This window comes from Ptychodera flava, chromosome 17 (genome assembly GCF_041260155.1).
Source record: "Ptychodera flava strain L36383 chromosome 17, AS_Pfla_20210202, whole genome shotgun sequence".
Taxonomy (NCBI): Eukaryota; Metazoa; Hemichordata; class Enteropneusta; family Ptychoderidae; genus Ptychodera; species Ptychodera flava.
The window spans coordinates 36,373,127-36,396,347 of NC_091944.1; the positions used below are offsets into that span (position 1 = coordinate 36,373,127).

General features: G+C 40.1%; 1 protein-coding gene across 1 annotated transcript in view; it reads right to left on the reverse strand.

Annotated features, from left to right (window-relative positions):
* Positions 1–11,104, reverse strand: part of LOC139116199 (baculoviral IAP repeat-containing protein 7-like) — a 30,044-nt gene extending 18,940 nt beyond the window's left edge. The window contains exons 1-2 of the mRNA XM_070678754.1: positions 10,982–11,104; positions 6,404–7,596 (exon numbers count right to left, since the gene is read on the reverse strand). Coding sequence (XP_070534855.1) covers positions 6,404–7,526 — 1,123 coding nt within the window. The 5' untranslated portion in view covers positions 7,527–7,596; positions 10,982–11,104. The remainder of the gene's footprint in view (positions 1–6,403; positions 7,597–10,981) is intronic.
* Between the last annotated feature and the right edge of the window lie 12,117 nt (positions 11,105–23,221).

Consider the following 23,221-nt stretch of genomic DNA (forward strand, 5'->3'; position numbering starts at 1 on the left):
GCACATGGTATATCCTTTCCTGCCGAGCGCCCCTGTCCGTTATCCTGCCAAGTCGGTCAAAACCGGCCCCCTTTTCCGTGTCTACAGAAGATAGGCTCTCCTGCACGCTTTCCTGCCAGGCATTGGCAGGGAAAATACCGCATTTTCGGGGTACGATTACCGACCATATACGTGTTAGACTTCAAAAATTTTGCAGCCCGTATAGAGGGGCAACCGCTGATGAGGTTGTGTCCAGAAAATGACGAGGTCACGGGCGTTGTTTGCCCCGGGGGACGTGCACTTTTATGCCCTTTTCTAGCTTACTTTCGCGGAAGTAAAGCTCGTTCGCCGGCACGCACGGCCACACCGGGGAAACGTCACCTCTCTCGTGGGTTAGTAGAAGACCCAGGGGTTAGTGCTATGGGTGCGGCAGCACCCTCAAACCTGTCCTGTTTCCCCTGGGTTGTGTCACTTGGCCACGTACTTTGAACGACTTGGAAGAGTCGCACATTGCAGTCTGCTTTGACGTAGTGTCAACGACATAGTTCCGCCATTGAAGGAAGGCGTGTACGTAGTTTGGCCAGTTCAGTGAACACTTAGCTCGTTAGTGTTACCGTTTCCTAACACGTTAGTTGTGCAGTTGTTACTAAGGTGCAGTTTTGTACCACCTTAGCTCTGGACAGTGCAACTGCTCTATGCACTAACCCCAACGACAGATGGTTGGTACGTCTACGTCGCACGAGCACAGCCTCCGTTGGGCTGTGCCCCTCCCACGTGATACAACGCACGTTCATCCATTACTATAGCGTCCTTACGGATCTGCCAAAACGAAAGTGGGGGTAAAAACAAAACAAACGAAAATATGCGATCATAGATAGTATTTTATTCGGGAATAATTTACATTATGCCGAACAATAAATCTCGGAGTCTGTCTCCGGAGTCTGTCTCGACGTCCGAGTGCATGGTCCGTGTTTCAAAAATTACAATCGGGGTGGCAGATCCGTGTTTCAAAAATTATAATAGGGGGAATTGTGAAAATAATCCGTCTAAACAAAACAAAACGAAAATATGCGATCCATAGATAGTATTTTATTCGGGAATAATTTACATTATGCCGAATAATAAATCTCAGAGTCTGTCTCGACGTCCGAGTGCATGGTCCGTGTTACAAAGATTACAATCGGGGGATTGTACAAAATAATCCGTGTTTCAATTTACAATCAGCGGGATCGTAAAGCACAAACAAACGGCACAACCGTGCTCAAAATGTGATCATGGTCTGTGTTAAGAATACAGTCAAGCCACTGTTAGGCGAAGCTGTCCCCTGTCCGTTATTTACGTCGGGTTCTCTTGCTGATGGGTGTCGTGCGGGGCTGTGTGAGTAGAGGTCTGCACGCCAATGCTCCTCTTACCTCGTAGCATCATGCGATGATGAAAAGCCGCAAAAACACTCGCCCTCGTGAAGATGAACCCCGCACAGACTACATCCTTTGGACGTCTCAGACAGTCGTCCGCTCGCAGTGGTCTTACCCTCTCTGCTACATACTTTACAGCATTTCTGCCGCCCCTCCAAACGGCTGACAACGTGCATCGGCTGATTTTGTGGATTGATGTACGAGGCAAGAGAAACAGTGGCCTCGACCTCTCTCACACTGGGCTGCGATCGCCACAATAACCGCCAATGAGTTGTTTCCCGACACGCAGATGAAACATCTTATGGGTCAGCTTACTATCAGGGTGTACATGCTTGAAGCATATATATGCATTTACCAGGGCAACATCAATCAGGTAACATGCCAGATATGTCCACCATCTGTGGTTCTTGCGCCCAGTGTGAAAGTACTTGCGCTTCTGGTTGGCTCGGTCGACGCCTCCCATGTACCGGCGATAATTATACAGCGACAGAGGCACTTGTCGCCGCTCGTCTCCCTCCCCCACTGGCACGCACTCCAAGGGTGGATAGACCGTATTCAAGATCAGCACCTGAGCGTTACTATCCTGATAAGCAGTGATGTTAAGACGAGAGTCCGTTCTGGTCGTGGCTTTCATATCCCAACAGACAGAGGAAGGCGCTTCCTCTTACCCGGCGGAATTAATTGAGGGGGCATGGTGCGACGATTACGGCGGTTAAAATTCCCGACCATGTAGATCCCGGTCTCCATCAGCTCTCTAGCAGTAACGACCGTGCTAAACAGGCTATCACAGAATAGGCTGTGATTATATCCACAGAATGGCTGGACCAGCTCCATCGTAATTCTTTTCACCACACCTCGCTCCTGCCGTCTCCCATCAGTCCGATCCCGATATTTCACACCTAGGTACGGTGCAAAGTTAGCTATGTATGCAGTGGTGGAGTCGCACAGCTGCCATATCTTGAAACCGTCTCGATCAGGCTTATGCGGTAATCTCTGCTTAAATTTAGAACGGCCCTTAAATCGCACCATGCCCTCGTCGATGGAGATCTCTCTACCCATCTTATAATTATTTACGCACCGGTCAACTATGGGCTCCATCCATGGATGATTTTATACAGGGGATCCTCCTGACACCGACGTCGGCGGCGTGCCTCATCAGGATCACGACGTGGATCGTTCTCTGGGTCTGCCAGATGAAAGTATCGCATAAGCTGCTGAAAGCGACTGCGGGTAATCACAGTAGAAATACCCTGGTTTCTCAGAAAGGGATCGCTAGACCAATAATCCTCCACTGATGATTTACGGTCGATACCCATACAGACTAAGACGCCAATGAACGCCTGCACCTCTCGGTAGTCAGCGTTACGCCAGTATTTATCTATTTTCCTAGCGATATGTCGCTGGTGGAATTTGGCGTATTTATTAGTCTCGTCCTTGGCCAATCTGATCAGTGTAGCTGGAATAAACTTAAAAAAGTAATCGAGCTCACGGGCGTGGCTGGGCAAGGTGAAAGTCGGTCCTCTCTCATGGTCAAAATCGGTCTCCTCAAATATATTAGCATCGGTAGTCTCCGACATAAGCAGACAGGAGGGTGTCGTCCTCCGCCAACACAGCAGCAACGTCATCATCGTCGTCAGAGCTTGCCTCACCTACATACTGCCTGTCATAAAAGTCATCGTCCTCTGCCGCATCCTCGTCAACCTCCGAGTCGGACTCAGCGGTGATATCACCGTCGTCTGGGCGTCTGGGCCTGAACTCGCCCGTAGCGGCATCAAGGATCATATCTGGCTCAAAATCAGGTGGGCTATCCTGATAACGAACCCTCCGCACTATCTTTTTCGGCGGGGACATCGCAGCACACGAAACTATGGCAGGAGCGGGCTCGGCAGCCTCTGCTGATGACGAGGACTCAAGCTCTTTCGCACTGGGCACAGGAACCTCTCCTGACGCAGGATGAGGGCTCATAGTAGCAACAGGTGGTGTCTCTCCCGGAGCAGCCGGGGGAGAACCAATGGCATCAGCCGTCTCATTACTCACGGTCTCACTAGCAGCAGCAGACGTAGTCTGTGCAGGTGAAGTATCTCCCACAAGAGCAGATGTAGTCTCTGCAGGTGAAGTAGTCTCTCCCGGAGCAGCCGGGTGAGAACCACTGGCAACCGGTGACCCGTCATCATCCTCGTCGGCAGAACGATCGGTCTTACGTTTACGCTTACATGTACCACTGGGTTTTTCAGCCGGAGATGGCTTCGCCTTACGGGAGCGTTTCTTGCCCGACTTCTTAGAACGTTTACTAGGGACATCACAACGATCGCTACCACTACCGCCCGGAGACTCTGCATCTTTGAGCTTCAGTCGTCTGCTCGCCTTCAGAAAACTTTTGCGGTCCGTCAAGCTCATGTCTGGAACAGTGTCGACAGACTAGCAGGTCCTCCCTTTTAAAGCCACAGGGAAACAAAGCCCTGGACATGATTGGACGCAGGGGTGTTAATATATGCATCCACCTGTTATTATAATGGACCTACGGCAATCAGTCCACCAACCGGCGCTGACATTCCTACCCGTCATGTAAATTGCCTGTCCGCACCATTTGATATGCTAATAATACTCATTTGCGATGCAAATCCCTCGAGCACTTAGCATAACATAGTCAATGTCATTAGCATCTCAACTTGACATTCCGTCCAGCTGGGTACGTAGCATGCGCACCTGCCACCCAAGGACGTTGGCCCAAGCCCATGTTTAGTACGGGTGGGAAACCCGTATCTTTAACCTCATGTCCCTTCTAAGTACGCCTGCGCAGGGCGTATTGTCATCCAAGTCGGTGACAAGCCAACCCGACAGATCGCCCATTAAGCAGTAATGGACTGGCTGTCTCGTTCTTGTACGGCAACGAACAGTGCTTCAGCGGCTTGTTTAGGTCATAACCGTCGCCTGCCGAGCGGCTTACCCAACTAAGGCGGTCAAAGATGAAGGATGCCAAAATGTCAACGGCGGTCTCGGCCCCGTCCGTTGGGCAAACATGGCTCCTTCAAATAACGTGGCCAGCACGTCTACGTCATCAGCGGTGATGACGACCCGTCATTGACGCCCGAGTGCGTAAAACTCGGAATATACCGACAGGTACCTCTACCTGAGTCGGTCATACTACGGTATAAACCAAACACAGGTCTGCCAACTCCCGTTAGACTCGGCCGTTAGCCGAACTTCACAGCGACAACATAGGCGTAACAAGTCGGTGAACAACGGTTCACGCACCTAACCGCAGCCGCCAAGTCGTGAACAATGGTATCAAATTTTGAGGCCATGTTCCTGAATGGCAAGGCTGAGGCGGTGTGTTTCGTTGCACGGCTTGAACGTCTAGAGCCAAGTGCAGCCGACAACGTCCGACATCTGAGTGGGTAGTCTTTTCGAGAAGGTAACAAGTCGGTTAAAAGCGGTGGTTACCCTTCACAAATGTCGCTCAAGTCCGTTCGGATCAGTTCCATGTCAGGGACTAATCAAGCCGAGTCCGTCAAATCCGTCCGCACTTCCCGTCAATCAGGACCAAGTCCGTGATTTTCGTCTCGCACCATTGGCAAAAAATTGCACTGCCAGCTGAGGCGGTCTTAGGCGGTTGCCTTCGAGAAAGCCGAGTCCGTCAAATCCGTCCGCACTTCCCGTCAATCAGGACCAAGTCCGTGATTTTCGTCTCGCACCATTGGCAAAAAATTGCACCGCCAGCTGAGGCGGTCTTAGGCGGTTGCCTTACAGATTAGCGTTGCCGAGACGGTCAATTTCGGCCGCAATCTATGTAGTGCCTCAGAGCCAAGTTAACCCAAACTCCGCTAGAATACGTCAACGTGCTAACCTGCCAAGTACGCTACTCGTCCCAAAAAAAAAAAACCAGTCCCCCACCGGGGTGGGGGACTGGCTGGGTAGCTTCCGCACCTTTCCCTGTCGTTGGACTCTCTGTGAACCCATTTCGAGAGCAAACGCCGTTCCTTGCCCAAAACCTGTCCTCGAACGACCCCTAGCGCGAGCAAGGGTTTGTTACACGTAGTTCCGTCGACTAGGCAGGAAAGGGGGTACCAAAAAGTAGCCCGATTTCCACCGCCTTGGCAGGATAACGGCCGTGGCTGCTCAGATTCTAGCTACACCGAATTTCAAGCGGATTTTCACCGACTTGGCAGGAAAAGGGATATACATGGTATATACTGCCATTAATAGCCTGGTCTAGCCAGTCCATTCAATGACTTAATTGACAAATTACTGAGTTTCCACTGATAATGCGGGCAGGCAAGATTACATTTAAGTGATTACTGACATTGTCACTAATCAAGCTAGTCATCAAGCAATTAACAATGTTGTCAAGGCGACCAAAAATTATATTTGTGACTTGTTTTAGTACATGTTAGCTTACAGGCATGTTTTGTCAGCAAGAGAAATGCCTTTGTCATTCTGAAACTTGAAAGGTACATGTACCGGTATCTGTGCGTATCATTTGTCAACCACAACTGCCTGCCATTGATAAACATCAGAATTTCTATTTGGGACAACATACAGAGTACGATATCTACATTTAATATCACAGATTCTTAAAAGGATTGAATGAGACCTTGAAAGATAGAAAATACCGTCAATAACCCTGGGCTCAAATTTATTTTGATTTGGTAGGCCAGAGTGAGTATACTTAACTAATTTACCCCAAGGAACACCAACTATTTAGCTTGTCAATACAGCATGTACATGTAAATTGCAATTACGTTGGAATGCTAGTCTGGACCAGAATTCAGATTGTCCACCACATTGTGATTGTAACAATCACAATACAATCACAATGTCATCAACACTTGTACAGACTGAGTTCACAAGCTGAATACTGTGTATCTCAACATGCTCAGGGAGTACAACAAGAAACTGTAGTTGACATTTAAAACATTAATGGGGAAAATCATCTAAAGTTACAGTTACTGGCCCTTGAAGTGTTCATGTGAATAAACAGAATTGCTTTGAAAAGGACACAATCTTACCTGTATAGAAAAATCCTGCCTGTGCCAACGCATCTGGTCTAGCATTTGCATTTGCAGGCCATGTGTGATAGGTACTCAGACGTCTTTTCACTTCCTTGTACTCTGAATGTGCACTTGGACCGAGTACAATATTACATGGCTCTGGACTGACACAAGCAGTCTGGGCTTGTGCACTGCTATGATGATTTGCAAGAATCTCAGCTGATATGTTCTCTTCTTCCCCTCCTTCAGAAACCCTGACAGGTAACTTTAAAGTCCTCTCGGCACCCCCATTGTCTTGTCTCATTGGTTCATTTCCACAATTCACCCCAAGAACAAATGGACACATTGGGAAGTGTTCCCGATGTTCACTCATTGGAACATCTGTATCTCTCCATTTTCCTAAAGTTCCACGGCAAGCAAAACACTGAACTGTATCATCAGATCCTATGAAATAAAATCCTGCTTTTGCCAAATCCTCAGGATGAACAGGAGAATTTTTTGGCCAACTTACAAAAGTCAGCAACCTTTTCTCTTCACTTGCCATTGGTCTGCGTTCATTATCTAATCTTGAATTTTCATTTTGTGGCGCCACGGCTCTTTTTTCTGTAATCTGCAATTCATGTTCAAGTGCACATGCTAGCTGTTGTTGTGCTTTCTCACTGCCTGATTCCATCTGATTTGGGCTCAACAAAACTTGATTTCTGGGTTGTCTAGGCGTGGACTCCTGCCTCTTTGGGGGAACAAGCAATTGTTTATTTCTTGTTTCTTTGCCTTGCACAAAAAGACAACTTGGAGACAGTTTTTTGTGTTCACCCATGGCTGTATCACCAAGTTCCCAGTCCTGGATTCTCACTTTGCAGGAAAAGCACTCAACAATGTCTTGACGCCCAACATAGAAAAATCCAGCCCTTGCAAGAGCTGTCGGCATGACGGGTGCATAGTGTGGCCAATTTGTAAATGTTGACAGTCGAACAGCCTCAGAGGTCATGTCAGTTTCTGTAGTTTCCATACTTTCCATATTGACATCGCCATCTACCATAGCGATATCAGTATTGTTGTTATTCAGGTTATTAAGATGCATACGTCCCATTGCACTGCTCAGATCCTCTAACCCATGCTGTGCAGTATCAACACAATCCATTGTTCTTGTCTTCAGAAAATATAATGGTACGGAGTCTTAATGAAAAATTCTACAGCATCTAACATTCCACCTGTAGAGGAACAAAAATGAAGTTATCATGTAAATGAAAGAACCAAGACAATTTCTTAAAATACAGCACAGGAAAACAAATTATTACACGGTACGGTAACAATAGATGAAAAGTACATGTCTCAATTGCATTACAAGCAAGACAATTTCTTAAATACAGCACAGGAAAACAAATTATTACACGGTACGGTAACAATAGATGAAAAGTACATGTCTCAATTGCATTACAAGCACATTAGAAATGTAAAGGTTTACTTGCAGATGGATGTATAGTCTGGTACATATATCATCTTTGTAACTGTACATGTACACCAGCGTTTCATCCAGGATGGCATCAACGGGGATTTTCCCCTTTACCAGAAAATTTAGGGGGAATTCCACCAGTTCATGTGTTATACACCCATCCCTAAGGTTTGACTGGCACCATTTCATCGGCGAGGGGGTGGCTGGTCTCCCCTTGACAAATTACTAGGGGGTGCAAACATGTCAACAGAGGGGGACTCATCCATCCCCTTGTCAACATGTGCATGAAACACTGGTACTATACATGTACCTGAAATGTACTCTTATGCATGCAATGAAAACAATGTACTGTAGGTACCATACACCTGAGAATAGTTGGACGATGGAGAGTGTTATTATATTGAAGTAAAAGAGAAAGCTAAATTCTCCTTTTTATAATTGTTCCTGCAGCTATCATAATGTCAAAATAAGTGCAGACATCTTGTCTGAACCTCGCAGTTTATGCAGAGATTGGGCAGCTGAGGAATGTTTTCATTTTGCCAGCAAAGGATATTGTGTCATCATATGTTGAAGTATATGAATATACGTGTATATGTATTTATGCTGGCAGAGCCCTATGATGTGAATTATTTGTATCACTGAATTGAAAATATTTGCTGTTTTATGTAATGTACACTGAAGCATGTCAAGGAAACATTTGGCATAAAATAGATTACCATGATCTGTATAAATTTAATCAAAATGACTATTCACTGTGTCTAACTTATTACTAGTAAAAAGCACCATTATTTAACAAATCAATCACAGGATTTTCATATGTATCACAAAATTACAGTCAAACTATCGTCTATATATAACTTCATGAATTTCTATGTCTAGATAATATACAAATCAACCATATACATGTACCATGTTGATTTTATTGTGATACTCTCAAAACTTCATTATCATAAACTGCTTCAGACAATGTAAGATGACATGCAAACCAATTACCTATTCTAAGGACTTATGATGGGAGTCTGAGCCCTGACACAAATTACTGCAACGGATATAATACTTCCCCTAAACAAACCAAAACATGTACATTATTTTATCAACCTGAATAAAATTCTCTGAAATAAAATATCCCGTTTGATTAAATAAATTATCTGTATTATCAGCAGAGCCAGTATGAACCAAAGTCATGTCTAATTCAAATTAATACCTAACTTTGTTGATGCAGATGAACATCTACATTTCTTAGACACTCTGACAATAGCATTGACTTTTACAGCAAGTAGGTGTTTGCAGCCGTCTAAGTCAATCACAGACTCAAATGTTTCAAAATGTAACAAACTTCAAGTTGAATTCACTGGATACACACACTACTGAACAAGCTTTGACATAGGTGAAAAGTGTACTTTTGCACCATAAAAAATTTAAGGCTATTTTAGTTGACTTACAAAAACGAAATGAATTTTAAAACTACATGTATGTATTTATGAAGTGCAGTTTCCTTTACAGTTGCTTTATCTATTGCTATATTTTATGCTCACTGACGAAGAAAATATTAATACATATATGAGCTTAATAATTCAATAATTATAAAGAAGTCTATTAAATTTATTGCATACAGGTACATGTAATATGATTACATTCTTTCATGAAAACAGTATTTCTGTTGCAAGAAATAGTTGGAGTTGTTTTGAATGATGCACCAGGTATATTTGGGTTAAAAACACTAGAACAGACCAATGCACACAAGATAATCCTAAGCATAGTTAAAAATTAATGGACTTTTTTAGTCAAAAATCCACAAGTTTTCATCTTGAATCATGAAATAAATTTTGCCCTTTTTGATCACTATTTTGTACTGGAGAGGATTTTGATACTGTTACAGGAATGCATGTTTAGATGACCTTCTGTAACAGACTGAGCTGCAGAATTTTTTATAGCTTTTAGAATCAGACAGCAGTTTATTCATGTTAATAGTATGTTAGTCTGTTCAAACTTAGTAGGCCTAAAAATTAATCTCACAACTGTGAAAGTTAGATATTGTCCTGAACTAGGAAATATTCCATGTGTAATCTAATAAACCAGTGACATTTCAAAGTTTGTAAGTCTTACGTGTAAAAGGAAGATTTATTGGCAGATTATATTTGTCTTGTGATGACCACTATGTTTTTTTATTGTGATCTACACAGGCTACATACCATACTGAAATCAGTGTTTTCTCCAGAACGCACAATTGAGCAATTTTAACTCACTGACGTCCTCAATGATGTCATTCCCTTTAATCAGATCTTGAGATATCAATTATAGAGAGTATTATTGGTGTCTTTCCAGATCATGATTAGTGCCCAGCAAGCTTGACTGTCAAGTTGTAATAAACATACTGAGATCTGTACATTTTATCACTCTCTTAAGATGTACCTGAAGAGGCCCTACCTATCGGGTGAAACACTGTATGCAAGAAATACATCTAGGTCCAGACGAAATAACCGGAGTGTCAGCATGCTTGTTTCAATGTTTTTTCACTTACATATTAGAGATATAGCGAGTTTTATTTCCGGGAAAGATTTAATAGTTTACCTGCAATCTACCATGAGCTTCAGTTTTGAGGTGCATATGTGAGTGAACTTTGAAGCAAGGGCCAAAATATTCATACCTATGACTAACTTGACGTGTACCAGCTGGGTCAGTCCACAGAGGTAATAGACGTCTATTACCCCCAAGGTCAGTCCAACAAACTTCGTGATTTCACTATTTCCGTGTTATATCATGGTATGATTAAACTGTAATAAACAGAAACCTTGTCTAGTGTGAAGTGTCTAACGATTAAACTATTTGAGGAATACGATAGCCGAAAAATTCGAAGGACGGATACCTTGACAAATGTATGGCCTTTGACAATACTATTTTGATTAAAGTATTCAATGGGTGAAGTGTGTATGTTGTGGCGTGACCGAGATGTAGGTCATTGACCAATGTACCGATAACACTACTATAGCTTCACGAGCCTGAACCACACACAGTTGAAGCAACGCGCTATCGCTTTCCTTCGCGGTTTTGGTTAAATATCGCCCGAATTCGGCGACGGATATCACGTAATGAAAACGTTATTACACAAGCAATGCTTAGTACAAACAAAAATAGATACATACGGGCAAAATTCTCGATGTATGGTACAAGAAGACAAACGTTGGTTTCCACGGAGAATGACGACTTCACATCTCCAACATATCGGGGGAAATACCGTCTGTGGCATGAACAAAACGTCACATTCAGAAACTGTTTGTTCAGTGAAGATAAATCGAAGACTTTAGAGATTTTTTTCGAACTTGAATACTGTACGATGATAAAAAATAGCAATAAATATCAAATTGAGTAACGAAAACATGGACAAATCCTCGAAAATATTCTACCACGGAGGTGCGTAAACGTAAATTCCATACGAATCAGCAGAATACAAATGTACAAATATCAAATAATGTGAGTAATATCCTCAGTTCGCAGTTCGAGTTGAGGGCAGTGCCGAGTGTCGCACGCTAGCCGGTATCGTTGCCAGAGTTTATGAATAATAATTTTGTATTTTGTTGGTTTCTGAATTATCATGCGATTATCATGTCATACCATCGTTTTTATACACTGCAGATAAGACTCAGCCTTCTGCCTAGCAGGTTCTGCGGACCTTGTCATACTCGACAAGGTCCTACGTCCTGTCACAGTCCCTCGTGGGCTATTCAGCTCTGGGACTATTCGCCCCATAGACGAGTGTACAGAAGCGAGGGTTGTTTCTCGCTTCTGTACACTCGTCTATGGGGCGAATAGTCCCAGAGCTGAATAGCCCACGAGGGACTGTGGTCCTGTTCTGCCCCGACCGCTTACTCCAGCATGTTGCGAGCACCTGTGGGACCAGTTCGTGTTTGCGGAAATCGCAATCGATAGGACAAACTGGTCAAGGAACCCGGAATCCCAGAGGAAGTGTACCCGGGAGTTGAACGCTGAGATTTTTTCATGTACATACAGCTGTTTCGTTACATTTGTATTTCGGTCCGGAAATTCCGGCTTAGGCCTTAGCAGAAGATGTAAATTGACGTTCGTGGAGAGTAAAAATGCTCAAATGCTCTATGCGCATGCACTTTTGTGAGGGGCAGCCCATTTGATTTCAGGGGAAGGTATCGTTGCCAGAGCGTGCACTTTGTGAGGGGTAGCCCATTTTATTTCAGGGGAAGCCGGGGGATTTTTGAAAAAGAAAAATTAGTTGCTGGCCATTTACAGGAAATTAAATCGTATGCAAAATGGGCAGGGAAAAAACTTTCAAGGAAGGCTGTAAAAATAAGTTAACTTATTGCCATCTACCCTAGACAGCACAGAGCAGCATAAACAAACAGCACAGAGGAGGGGGTTACTTGATTTTCATAAGTATCCATCCCGTCAAAAAGCAATTTCAGTGTACAAAAATGTTCTGGGTAACAAATGAATTTCTGCAAGATTTCCTTTTCTGAAGTTGTTTCGCTATTATTTGAATAAAAGTATGTGTATATGTATTAAATTATCTATCACATGAAGACCTTGCCTTGGCAACTCTACACTCAGTGTGACAGTTTTCGGACAGGGTGGTGAATTTCGCCCAAAGCCGTTTCTTAAATGACGAGCAGTCCGAAATCTTATTATACCTTTCAAAACTTTATTTTATTGATCTTAACTGTTAACACGACGGAAGGGGCATTTCGGGGTCAAAGTTGCCAAGTTTTTGACCCCATGTTGAATGCGTAGTAATCGGACTGATATCGCAGTAATCGGACGTCGTATTTGGAATATGATAGGGGCTAAATATTGATATTTTGAAACTTCGAACTCCCGATTTTCAATTTCGATGTGTTTAGAAAAGTACATGCAAATATTTCGTGATGAATTAGTTACGTTTAATCTATCCAAAATGGGACAGCAGCGTTACCTGACTTAATATACGGTAACGTTCTTGTAAAACGCTATCTATACAGAGCGAAGTGAGTACAACGAACAGCATGTCATTAAATGTCCGAAAAACTGAGGTCGTCCGAAAACTGTCACACTGAGTGTATACAGGCTTATCTTCATGTAAATTGAGCTCGCTGAGAGCTAATGAAAAATTCCTATCAGCTTTTGGCTGTGGTAAGGCAATGATTAGGTGCAAGCTATATGTTACTGTACACTGAAATCTGACTTACATTGAAAGGTTCCCCTTTAAGGTCCACTTATTTTGACTGATGCACGAGAATAATTTGCCGGCCTATCTCCGGCCATAATAACTGAGGGTCGGATAATGCCATAATAACTGAGGGTCGGACAATGCCACAATAACTAAGGGTCGGATAATGCCATAATAACTGAGGGTCGGATAATGCCATAATAACTGAGGGTCGGATAGGCCTAATGCCATAATAACTTAGGGTCGGACAATGCCATAATAACTGAGGGTCGGATAATGCCATAATAACTGAGGGTCGGACAATGCCATAACAACTGAGGTCGGATAATGCCATAACAACTGAGGTCGGATAATGCCTTAACAACTGAGGGTCGGATAGGCCTAATGCCATAATAGCTGAGGGTCGGACAATGCCATAATAACTGAGGGTCGGATAATGCCATAATAACTTAGGGTCGGATAATGCCACAATAACTAAGGGTCGGATAATGCCATAATAACTGAGGGTCGGATAATGCCATAATAACTGAGGGTCGGATAGGCCTAATGCCATAACAACTGAGGTCGGACAATGCCTTAACAACTGAGGGTCGGATAATGCCATAATAACTGAGGGTCGGACAATGCCATAATAACTGAGGGTCGGACAATGCCATAACAACTGAGGTCGGACAATGCCTTAACAACTGAGGTCGGACAATGCCTTAACAACTGAGGGTCGGATAATGCCATAATAACTGAGGGTCGGATAATGCCGTAATAACTGAGGGTCGGATAGGCCTAATGCCATAATAACTGAGGGTCGGATAGGCCTAATGCCATAATAACTGAGGGTCGGATAATGCCGTAATAACTGAGGGTCGGATAGGCCTAATGCCATAATAACTGAGGGTCGGATAATGCCGTAATAACTGAGGGTCGGATAGGCCTAATGCCATAATAACTGAGGGTCGGATAATGCCATAATAACTGAGGGTCGGATAATGCCATAATAACTGAGGGTCGGATAATGCCACAATAACTGAGGGTCAGATAATGCTTATGCGTTGTCAAATGTTTTTCAAATATAAGTTTAAGGTAGATCGCGCCTCGAAAATGAAAGACTTTTGCTTAGACTTTCCCCACACGCAAATTTTCAACTGCTCTCTTTCAAACTCGAGAATAAAGATCCAGGTCACCCTGCAAAATTTGGTACTAGAGAGACAAATTACCTGATATTTCCCGATAATTAAAGTTGAAATTCAAAATGGCCGTCATCCCTGTGTTAATTCTTTTGGGAAAACTAAAATTTTCGTTGAAAATTAAGTTAGACGGTGAAAGGTTTTTTCTTACATAAAGAGCTTTAAAATGAACCTTTACGACAGATCAGAAAAGAATTGAAAAAGTTTCAGGGTCCGAATATCTGTCCCCGAGGTGCATCTTACATGTATGTTAAAATTTAACATCTCTCTTGAACTGATTTTATTTCAAAAGAAAGTACTGATAATGTCGATGACACATATGTTTTATGTCATTTGATAAAATATTCAATAAAATAATCAAAACTTTTCAGCCGCAACTCCGATGTAGGTAATTTTATATTGTGATATTCATTGCACATTGCATTAACTTCAGTCTTCTGTTACACATGTGGACATTGGCATGGTTTTTAAACAGTGGTGGAAATTTGTTAGCACTTTCAACACCCTGACAGGTTAAAATAAAAAGCATATATTACTCTGCGCTATAGAAACACGTAAATAAAGCTAACATTGTGAGTTGTAAAACACTGATGAAAACTGTTAAGGCAATGTGGGAATCATATTTAAGTTAAGCAAAGATTTGCGAAGTTCTACTTTATGGTTATTGGTAAGGATTTTGCAAATCATTTTTAATTTACAAAATTTTTGGAATAAACATTTGAAGAATAAATACACTCTACATGAATGTTATTGAACTCAAAACAGCTTTACAAACTTTCTTAAACTTGAAAAGCTAACAGTACTCAAGGAAAAAGGCAAAAACAAGCGACTTCGTACCTATAAATACTTCTGTTTAACAGTTTTCTATAAGGGTTTTATAAAAGAGCAAATTTCTTAGAATGCCTGGTTTCTGAAAACCAAAGCTCAAACATCAAGCAATCAGACAAGCATTTTCTGCAGAATACTTTTTGATATTCTGAAAAGCTAGGCTATCCTAAAATCAACACAGCTTATCCTGTCACAACTTACAAGTTTAAGTATCTTAATATGAACATCTTAGGAACCAGCATAGTTAATTAAAAAGAAATACACAAGCCGTTTCTGGGAAGATTTATGACTACAATTAACAAACAAAGACAAAATATTATAGGAAATTGTAGATAGGTAGAATATTGAATAGTCAAGAAGTGTCAGGATCTGTTTTGGAAAAGGCCAATCCATGTACTAGACACTAGTCCTGGTTATCTTCAAATTTGGTGTTGCTACACAGTACTGGAGATATCCCATGACACATTATGATTTGTGTCATTAACACGATTTGAACTAATCTGGGATGATAGGATCATAGTAAACTAATGTCGGTTTAATGTAACAATATAAGCTCATCTGCTTTTCTATTTAAGCAATGCGCTTGTTTTTAGGAGTAATTTGTAATGTTGCTACATTCAGCTACAGGGTACCCAACACTTTTGAGAAATTAAAATATATATATATATATATATATATATATATATATATATATATATATTATATATATATATACTATATATACACAATATATATATTTATATATATATGCATGTGTGTATAAATTTGTCTGTTTATTTGTTTGTATGTTTATTTATTCAACGTTCTATGATATTGTATGCTTGTTTGTATGTTTGTTTATTTGTTCGTTTATTTATTTGTTGTTTGTTTTTTTCCTGGTCAGCGCAACGTGATGGGGTTGGACTTTCACCAAAGCTTAAATGAGCATGCGCAGAAAAGTTTCAAGATCCCCAGTGTACTACGGTCCTTGTACGCTTTTGGTAGTTTCGAGACACCAAAACAATGCAAATACATTACGAATGCACGGTACGATGCGGTGCGCGGTGACAGATCTACAGAATAAAGGGAAGCGGCTGGCGGGCAGCTACAATTATCAACTACAAATACTTTATTGATTGTTCTCAGCTGAGAAAGAAACTTGGTTTAAAACGGCTTCTAATTTACAAAAAAGGAAACAATAAAACCACCGAGAAGAGAACAAAGACAGACGAACCACTGTCTAGACCATGCTCGAACAAAGTACACAGCAAGGGTTTTGTCTGTGCATGGAGGTAGATGTTAGACTCCAGAAGAGGATGAGCCTTAAAGATGAGTCGGTTGATCATAGATGTCGTATTTGACGAACTGCCATTTTAATTTTTTAGTGTCTTTGCGAATTGTAAATAAGTTGTCTGAAAATCTAAGCATTTTTGAACACCAATAGTCTTCTTTGATACTTAATGGACAATGCTTTGCACAGTCAGGCGATCACTGTAATTTTATCCAGATCACAAGATAATGGTCATATACAGCAGTTTTTAAATCATTTAAAAATAAAAAAGGGAAAAAATTATGGCAAATGATTAGACTTAGCCGATTGTTTCATGACATGTTTGTCCCTGACTATTGAATAAAGAGCCGGGTCAATTTATTCACCAGCATTATTAATAATGAAATAATAATGAAATACAGATCTGAACGTAGTTGAGAACAATATTTGTCTAATGCATATTTTTTAATTGAATGACAGACAACTTTCACAAGGACCTGGAGTTTTACGGTGCTCCTGGTCCTTATTATTTGCAGCTATAAAATCGGCAGAAAATTTGCTCAGCAGTTTATCTGTTGAGGAATGAAAGTGTATGTACAACTGTCCTTGACCAACATGTGGATAATTAAGTACAAACGTTATTGAAAATAGGTTTTGTGCAATTTGTATGTGAAATTGATTTGTTAGGTGTGGCTAATAAAAGTTGCTGTGGCTAAAAACAAATGATCATTTCAGCCACACTAAGAGACTCTGGCTACAATGATAAAATTCCTAGCACCAACACTGATTTATTTATGAAGACCAGCTGATTGTTTTTATTGGCATTCCACAAAATATATATGTACTTCTGCAGTGTTTACACTGATGTTTCATTAATGTCATTATATTGATAACAATACCGGTATAATATCAAAACTGGTCCAATAATCTTATACATGCAAGGTCAAGCATTACCGAGTCTATGAGACATCTATTTTTGCAACATTAAGTTAGAGCATCCTGAAACACTGGTAGTAAGTTGCAACCAGGTGACATGAATGGGTACACCTGCTACACCTCTCAGGATTGGTCCAAATTTGACAGCTTCGTGTTTGATGAAATTTGACGACCAGGCTAATTAAGTCATACTTTGGTATATTGTTGACCTTGAGTTAAATCATCAAGACCGTGGCTGTCGAAGGCTGCACAAGAATAATTTTGAGATAATGTTCTTTAGAACACGTGAATTCTTGATGTGTATCTTCGAATTAAATTATTTTGATGTTTGTTGTGGGATGAGCGACATGTTTCCAGTCATAGTGTACTGTCATTTGGACGAAACTGCGCTCTGGTACTTGTATTAGTTTCTCTGCATTCTTACAAAAAAATTAACATATTTTGCATAATTCAAAATCTAAAATCCAACATATGGCAATAGTGAGCGCTACAAGTTAGCCAGTTAGCTATAGAGTCGACTAATAGATTATAGTAAAATTACCCATTTGTATCAGAAGAAAGACATTTGATCGATATCCTTCTAATTAAGTGTTTGAGCCTTGCATGCAACACAAACTTTTTCTACAACTACCTATGTGACAGTCTTTGCCTTCAAAATAACACATATTGTCTCGATCAGGAAATTTAGAGGAATAGCTAATTAAGATTTTCCATGTTTTGTAATCGACGACCTTCTAAAATATTAGATATCTTACTTCAAATATAACGTATGTTAACATTTATAATGCACATCTATAGGCCGATGTAACGACGTAAAGCTCATTAGATCTCTCCTCTATCCAATTTCTTGAAAGTTGTTAATAAATATAGCAATGTTTGCACCTGCAGTGATGACACGGTGAATCAAAGCATGCAGAAATATGCAAGTACATCAGAATGGAACCGTCGTTCAAGAAGACGTGTTAGGGCTGAAAACACTCTGTGAAAAATGAGGAAACATCAAATACGTAAACATTCTGGGCTTACAGATGATGAGTGTAACAACCGAACAATATTTGGCGTGTTTAGTCGTTTAACAATTTTGTAAAGTTATCTGTGTACACAGTCCAAAGTGTACTGCATCTGAACATCAAAATATGTTTACAAAGTGTGACAAATAAATATATATTTAGGTGTTCAGCAGATCAACCTTAATTTGCCGTGTACAATGCAAAGCCAACATTTAGAAAGGTTTTAAGTTATTTTGAGAGTAATTAAGAAACTTGATAAAACAAACATATACAAAATACTAGAATATTGCCCATCCCTCCCCTTCAGCAATAAGTATACTGACTGAGAGGCACCAGACATCTGTTTCAAAATTCTGAAACACAAACGCAGTGTTTGTTATCGTAAGTAACCATTAAGGCAATATGCTACTCGGGGACACATAGACGGATTCTCAAATTTTACGATACTCTTCTTGACTGATTTTGAAGAGTTTGTAGCTGTAACGTTTTAGCTTTCTGAGGCTTTTGAAAATCGAAAATTTAATTTTTTACCACAGAGTAAACATAGTGATGATGGCTGTATTTAAGCTTATTACACATATTAGGAAAAGTGCGTTGAGTACTTTGATTTTCAAGTAACGAAATTTAAAGGTGGCCAGTGAATTTCTTCTTGATTTTTTTTTATAAGGGTATGGTTGAAAGTTTGCCTGGGGAAGTTTGTGCAAAATCTTAAATCTTTCACTTTTGAGGCGCGAGTGTAAATTTCAGACTCTTTATTTTCAACATTATTTAATGAGGTTGGTCAACTTAACAGGACAAATGAAGACATAAATGAAGATGGTCGGGCATACTTAATGCGAATGATAACAAAAAGACGATTAAAGCTGCGTTTGGTAATGTGTCATCAAATTTGTTCCGATAAAGTCAGAAACATACAGAACACGAACGGGGAAGAAAGGTGACATTTAATTCCTCCTGAAACGTCTAGCGGAGAAGGTACACGTTTACTGTTACTGTTTAATTTCTCACTACACTGGATAACACCGGGAATAATGATATATAAAAACTGTACAAACATTGCAAAGTATAAAGGACATTAACATTCCAATTTTTTACACATAATCCATAAAACAATATTGGTTTCTCTCACGTGTATTAAGCTCTGCCAGGACGACTTCCAGGGATCTTGACATAGAGTTTATGGGCTGATGGATTCTCGTCTTTATTGCACAGCATTGATTATGAACTGAAATGGGTTCCATATTTCAGGGTTCGCATGGTATGGTCTTTAAATGCTTTTACAAGTTGGGTGTAAAATTATGCATCGTCGAATAGAATATGCTCATTTCATTGCTTATCTTCTATGTGTGATTCACATTTGATGATTTTTTTCGCCTAGATACAAAACGCAATGCATGATGGTAACAAATAGATACATGAGATATTAAATAACCTGAAAGCTGTGTATTGGTGTGGTTTAGAATTGTTTGTTTTCCTATATCTACTTGTATCAATACGCATGTAATTACTAGAATAAGGAACGCAAGTGAACAAATGAAAACTCGATAACCATCCTCTCCAGTTCTAAAAGAGTGTAATGTTTTCAAATAGATGGCCAGGCTACTGTAGGATTCAAAATCAAACCGGTAGATAGTAAAACATGTTCAGTCTCTTCTGAAAGCCGTGCATTGATGCAGTTTGAACTCCACAATACTAGTAAATAGTATACAGCATTAACTACAACATATTCATGAACATCCCTGATTCCAAAAATCTAGTGTCTGCTGGCTTACCGATTACAAATGATCAGGTCCACTTTTTAAAAATTAAAGTTTATCGATTCCAGTCCATTACATGTCATGTTTCAAATTACTAAGAGTAGCAGGGAAGATTTCGGCTTACTATGAATTCTGGATACCACCAAACTGCCAACAACCATCATATAGAGACAAATGTACAACTGAAAATAAAGCGGATATTACATAGCCTAACTTGTTGGAACAACAAAACCTTCGAAAACACAATTCTGTTGCTAGAAAATGAATGTTAACCAGAGTATCTTACTTTAAAGTTCATACCACGACATTTAAAGTTAAAGATGTCTGGGGTTAGGGAAGATGTGCGTGGGGCAGTACAAGCTGTTCATTTAAATAAGATACTGCTCATTCGATACTGTTTCCCGACAGTCTTTTATGTCTGTCAAACGGTCAACTTATTCCGATATGCCCAGGGTTTGTATTTTCGCCAGACTCTGCAATATTTGGTTTCAGTCACTCCGTTGATTAAAAAAGAACCCGCGTCACGTATGTCAACCATTGTGACAGGCATATTGCCGTTAAGTAGACTGCATACTGTGTACAAGTTTGGCATTTATGTCAACCAAGACTCGAAAAGACTACTACCAAACTACTACGGAATTTGAACTCCGACTTAGAGACGAATAGCGTACGGAATGTAAGTTAATTTTAATTAATGTGATATAATAAATATTACAACATTTCTGGCAGGAGTCTGATTGACAACAGACGTTCTATGGTAGATATGGAGATGTTATAACATCTGACACATTTGTTTCACAAATGATGAGGGACGTTAATTCTAACTATATCTCACTACAATGCTTTGATTATTTTGCCAAATTACAATAAACTTGTTACTTTGTCAAATTTGTCATTATGAATCAGTTTTGACGGGTGTGGCATGCTAGCACCATTCCATACACCTGTACCACCGTGACAACAAAGCAGTGGTTTAAGTAGATTCTATTGGTACAGTCACCTTCTCTTTGTTTCTTGGACTATGTTTGCCTAAACGATACTGACTACTGAATCTGCATTAATGTCACATTGCTACGCCATCGATAATGTAAGGATTCTGTGACTCAAAGGAGAAGATCGATCCATGACACTTCCGACTTTGTTAACATATTTCGTTCACTACTGATGTGTCTTGTTAATTTCCAAATTATTTTTCAGCTTTCAGACATGCTTCACGAGGTACTGTATTTAAAAGAGTAAATACGGAATACTCAGTAATGACATAAAGTGTAAATATTGTACAACTTATACCCCTTTGTTTTGTTTGTTTCCTGAATACAAATTATTTTGATATTAGAGAGCAGATGGACATTACACAGACTCTTAACGTCAAAATATCTCGTAAAGGCGTGTCTTCCTTTACATACCTGTTTGCTTGAAGACTGATCACAGAGTATGACCTAGACATCTTTCCTAAATGCGAATATCACTTTTAGAAGGATTTTCCACAAATTGTTTTGCACAACTTTCCGATTTTACTGAACTTGATTTTAGAGGACCAAAACACAAAGTCGTGTTTGTATTTTGAGAAAATAAAGAAGAAGCTATACCGATTGTACAAACAGGTGTATTAAAATCTGATTTGATTGTTATTTCTATAATAATTTTGTGCGCATAGCAAGTATTTTTCGAGACTATTATCCAATAAGTCTACTATTTGGGAAGGGGTATTTCAGGTGTATGTATGAGAATGACGGTCGTTTGAATAAAGTGTCGTCACTGAATGAAAGAAAACCACAAAATATAAAGATGACAATAATTCATATTCTGTTAATTTCAAGACTTTGAAGCAAGCAGATTTCGTCTCTGACGATGTAAATTTGATACTCAACCACAGAGAATTAACAAATAGGTACAATACTTCTTTTAGCGATTAGACTAATTTTGCGTACAAGCATCATATTCTAATGAAAGAGTCTTTCGTCGAATTATTCTCAAATACATGTAAGCCATTTTAATTGTGATCGCTTAAACGTACGCATCAACGATATACAGGTCAACGATAGAAAAGGATCAGATGATTTAGCTTCATAATGATTGACCCAATAAGATCTAAAGCAGACCTGAGCCTGCTCCAAGTTGTACTTCTACACAGAACCAGATATGAACTGAAATTGCTCACGTGTTTCATTATATATTGCAGTTGTATGTAAATTTAAACGTTTGCCACATGTTTGCAACTTCATTGAAAGTGTTATGATCAACATCATGAACAATATTTACCACAGATTAATACTAAGGTCATTAAGTTTACAATATGTAATTAGCTGAAATAAAAAATACTCAATTTCTTTGACTGCTGTCATTGTATCACCACTGTATATAGCAAGTGTCATTGCATTTGGAAAAGTCTTCAAGCTATATATGCCAAAGTGTGAAAGCTCATTAGATATGCAAATTATAAATTAGCTGACATGAAAATAAGAAATGACTTTCAATATTCTTTTAACCTGGTACAATCAATGTACACAGCATGTTTCGCTAACTTTGATCAAGTAAATCCATGTATATATCCCTAATTACGAAAGTTCATTAAATATGCAAATTAGGAATTTTCTGAAGTAAAATACTTAAAGCCACAATTTTCAATCCCAGGTTCTCGCATTAGTGGAGTCCTCCTCCCAGTCAAACACTTGGCCAGTACGCTGTTTGATTTCTATAACATTAATTACACAAACTGATCTCAACCTTTTTGCATCTTTTACTAATCCTGCAAATAGAGCTTATACAAGCGTTTGATTGACTGTCGGTTCCGATCGCAAACGGTCATTGATTCCCCACCACCAACGCTCGAATTTCCTAAAAAATCGTCTTCCAGTCGCGTTAGAATTGGAATATAACAACAGAGTTCGATCGGCAGTAGCTTCATGCTGATCGCTTGGCAGTCTGTCTACGTTTTTGCGGCCGGAAAAACTAAAAAGTGGCATTTTCTGGAGTGTGAGCTCACGTGTTGCCTGTTTGCTATCCACTTACACAATGAACGCCGCCATAGCTTCACGCCTTTTTAAAGGGAGGCTCCGCCTTTAATGACTTTGAATAATGTTGTATCACAGTATCTTCAATGTACATAGCAAGTTTCATCAACTTTGGTCAAGCCAAACCGGTTTTATATACCTAATTAGGAAAGTTCATTACAAATGGAAATTAGGAATTGGCTGAAGTAAAAATGCTTAAATAGGAACTTCCCCTATAAAAGCTGGATCATCGTAA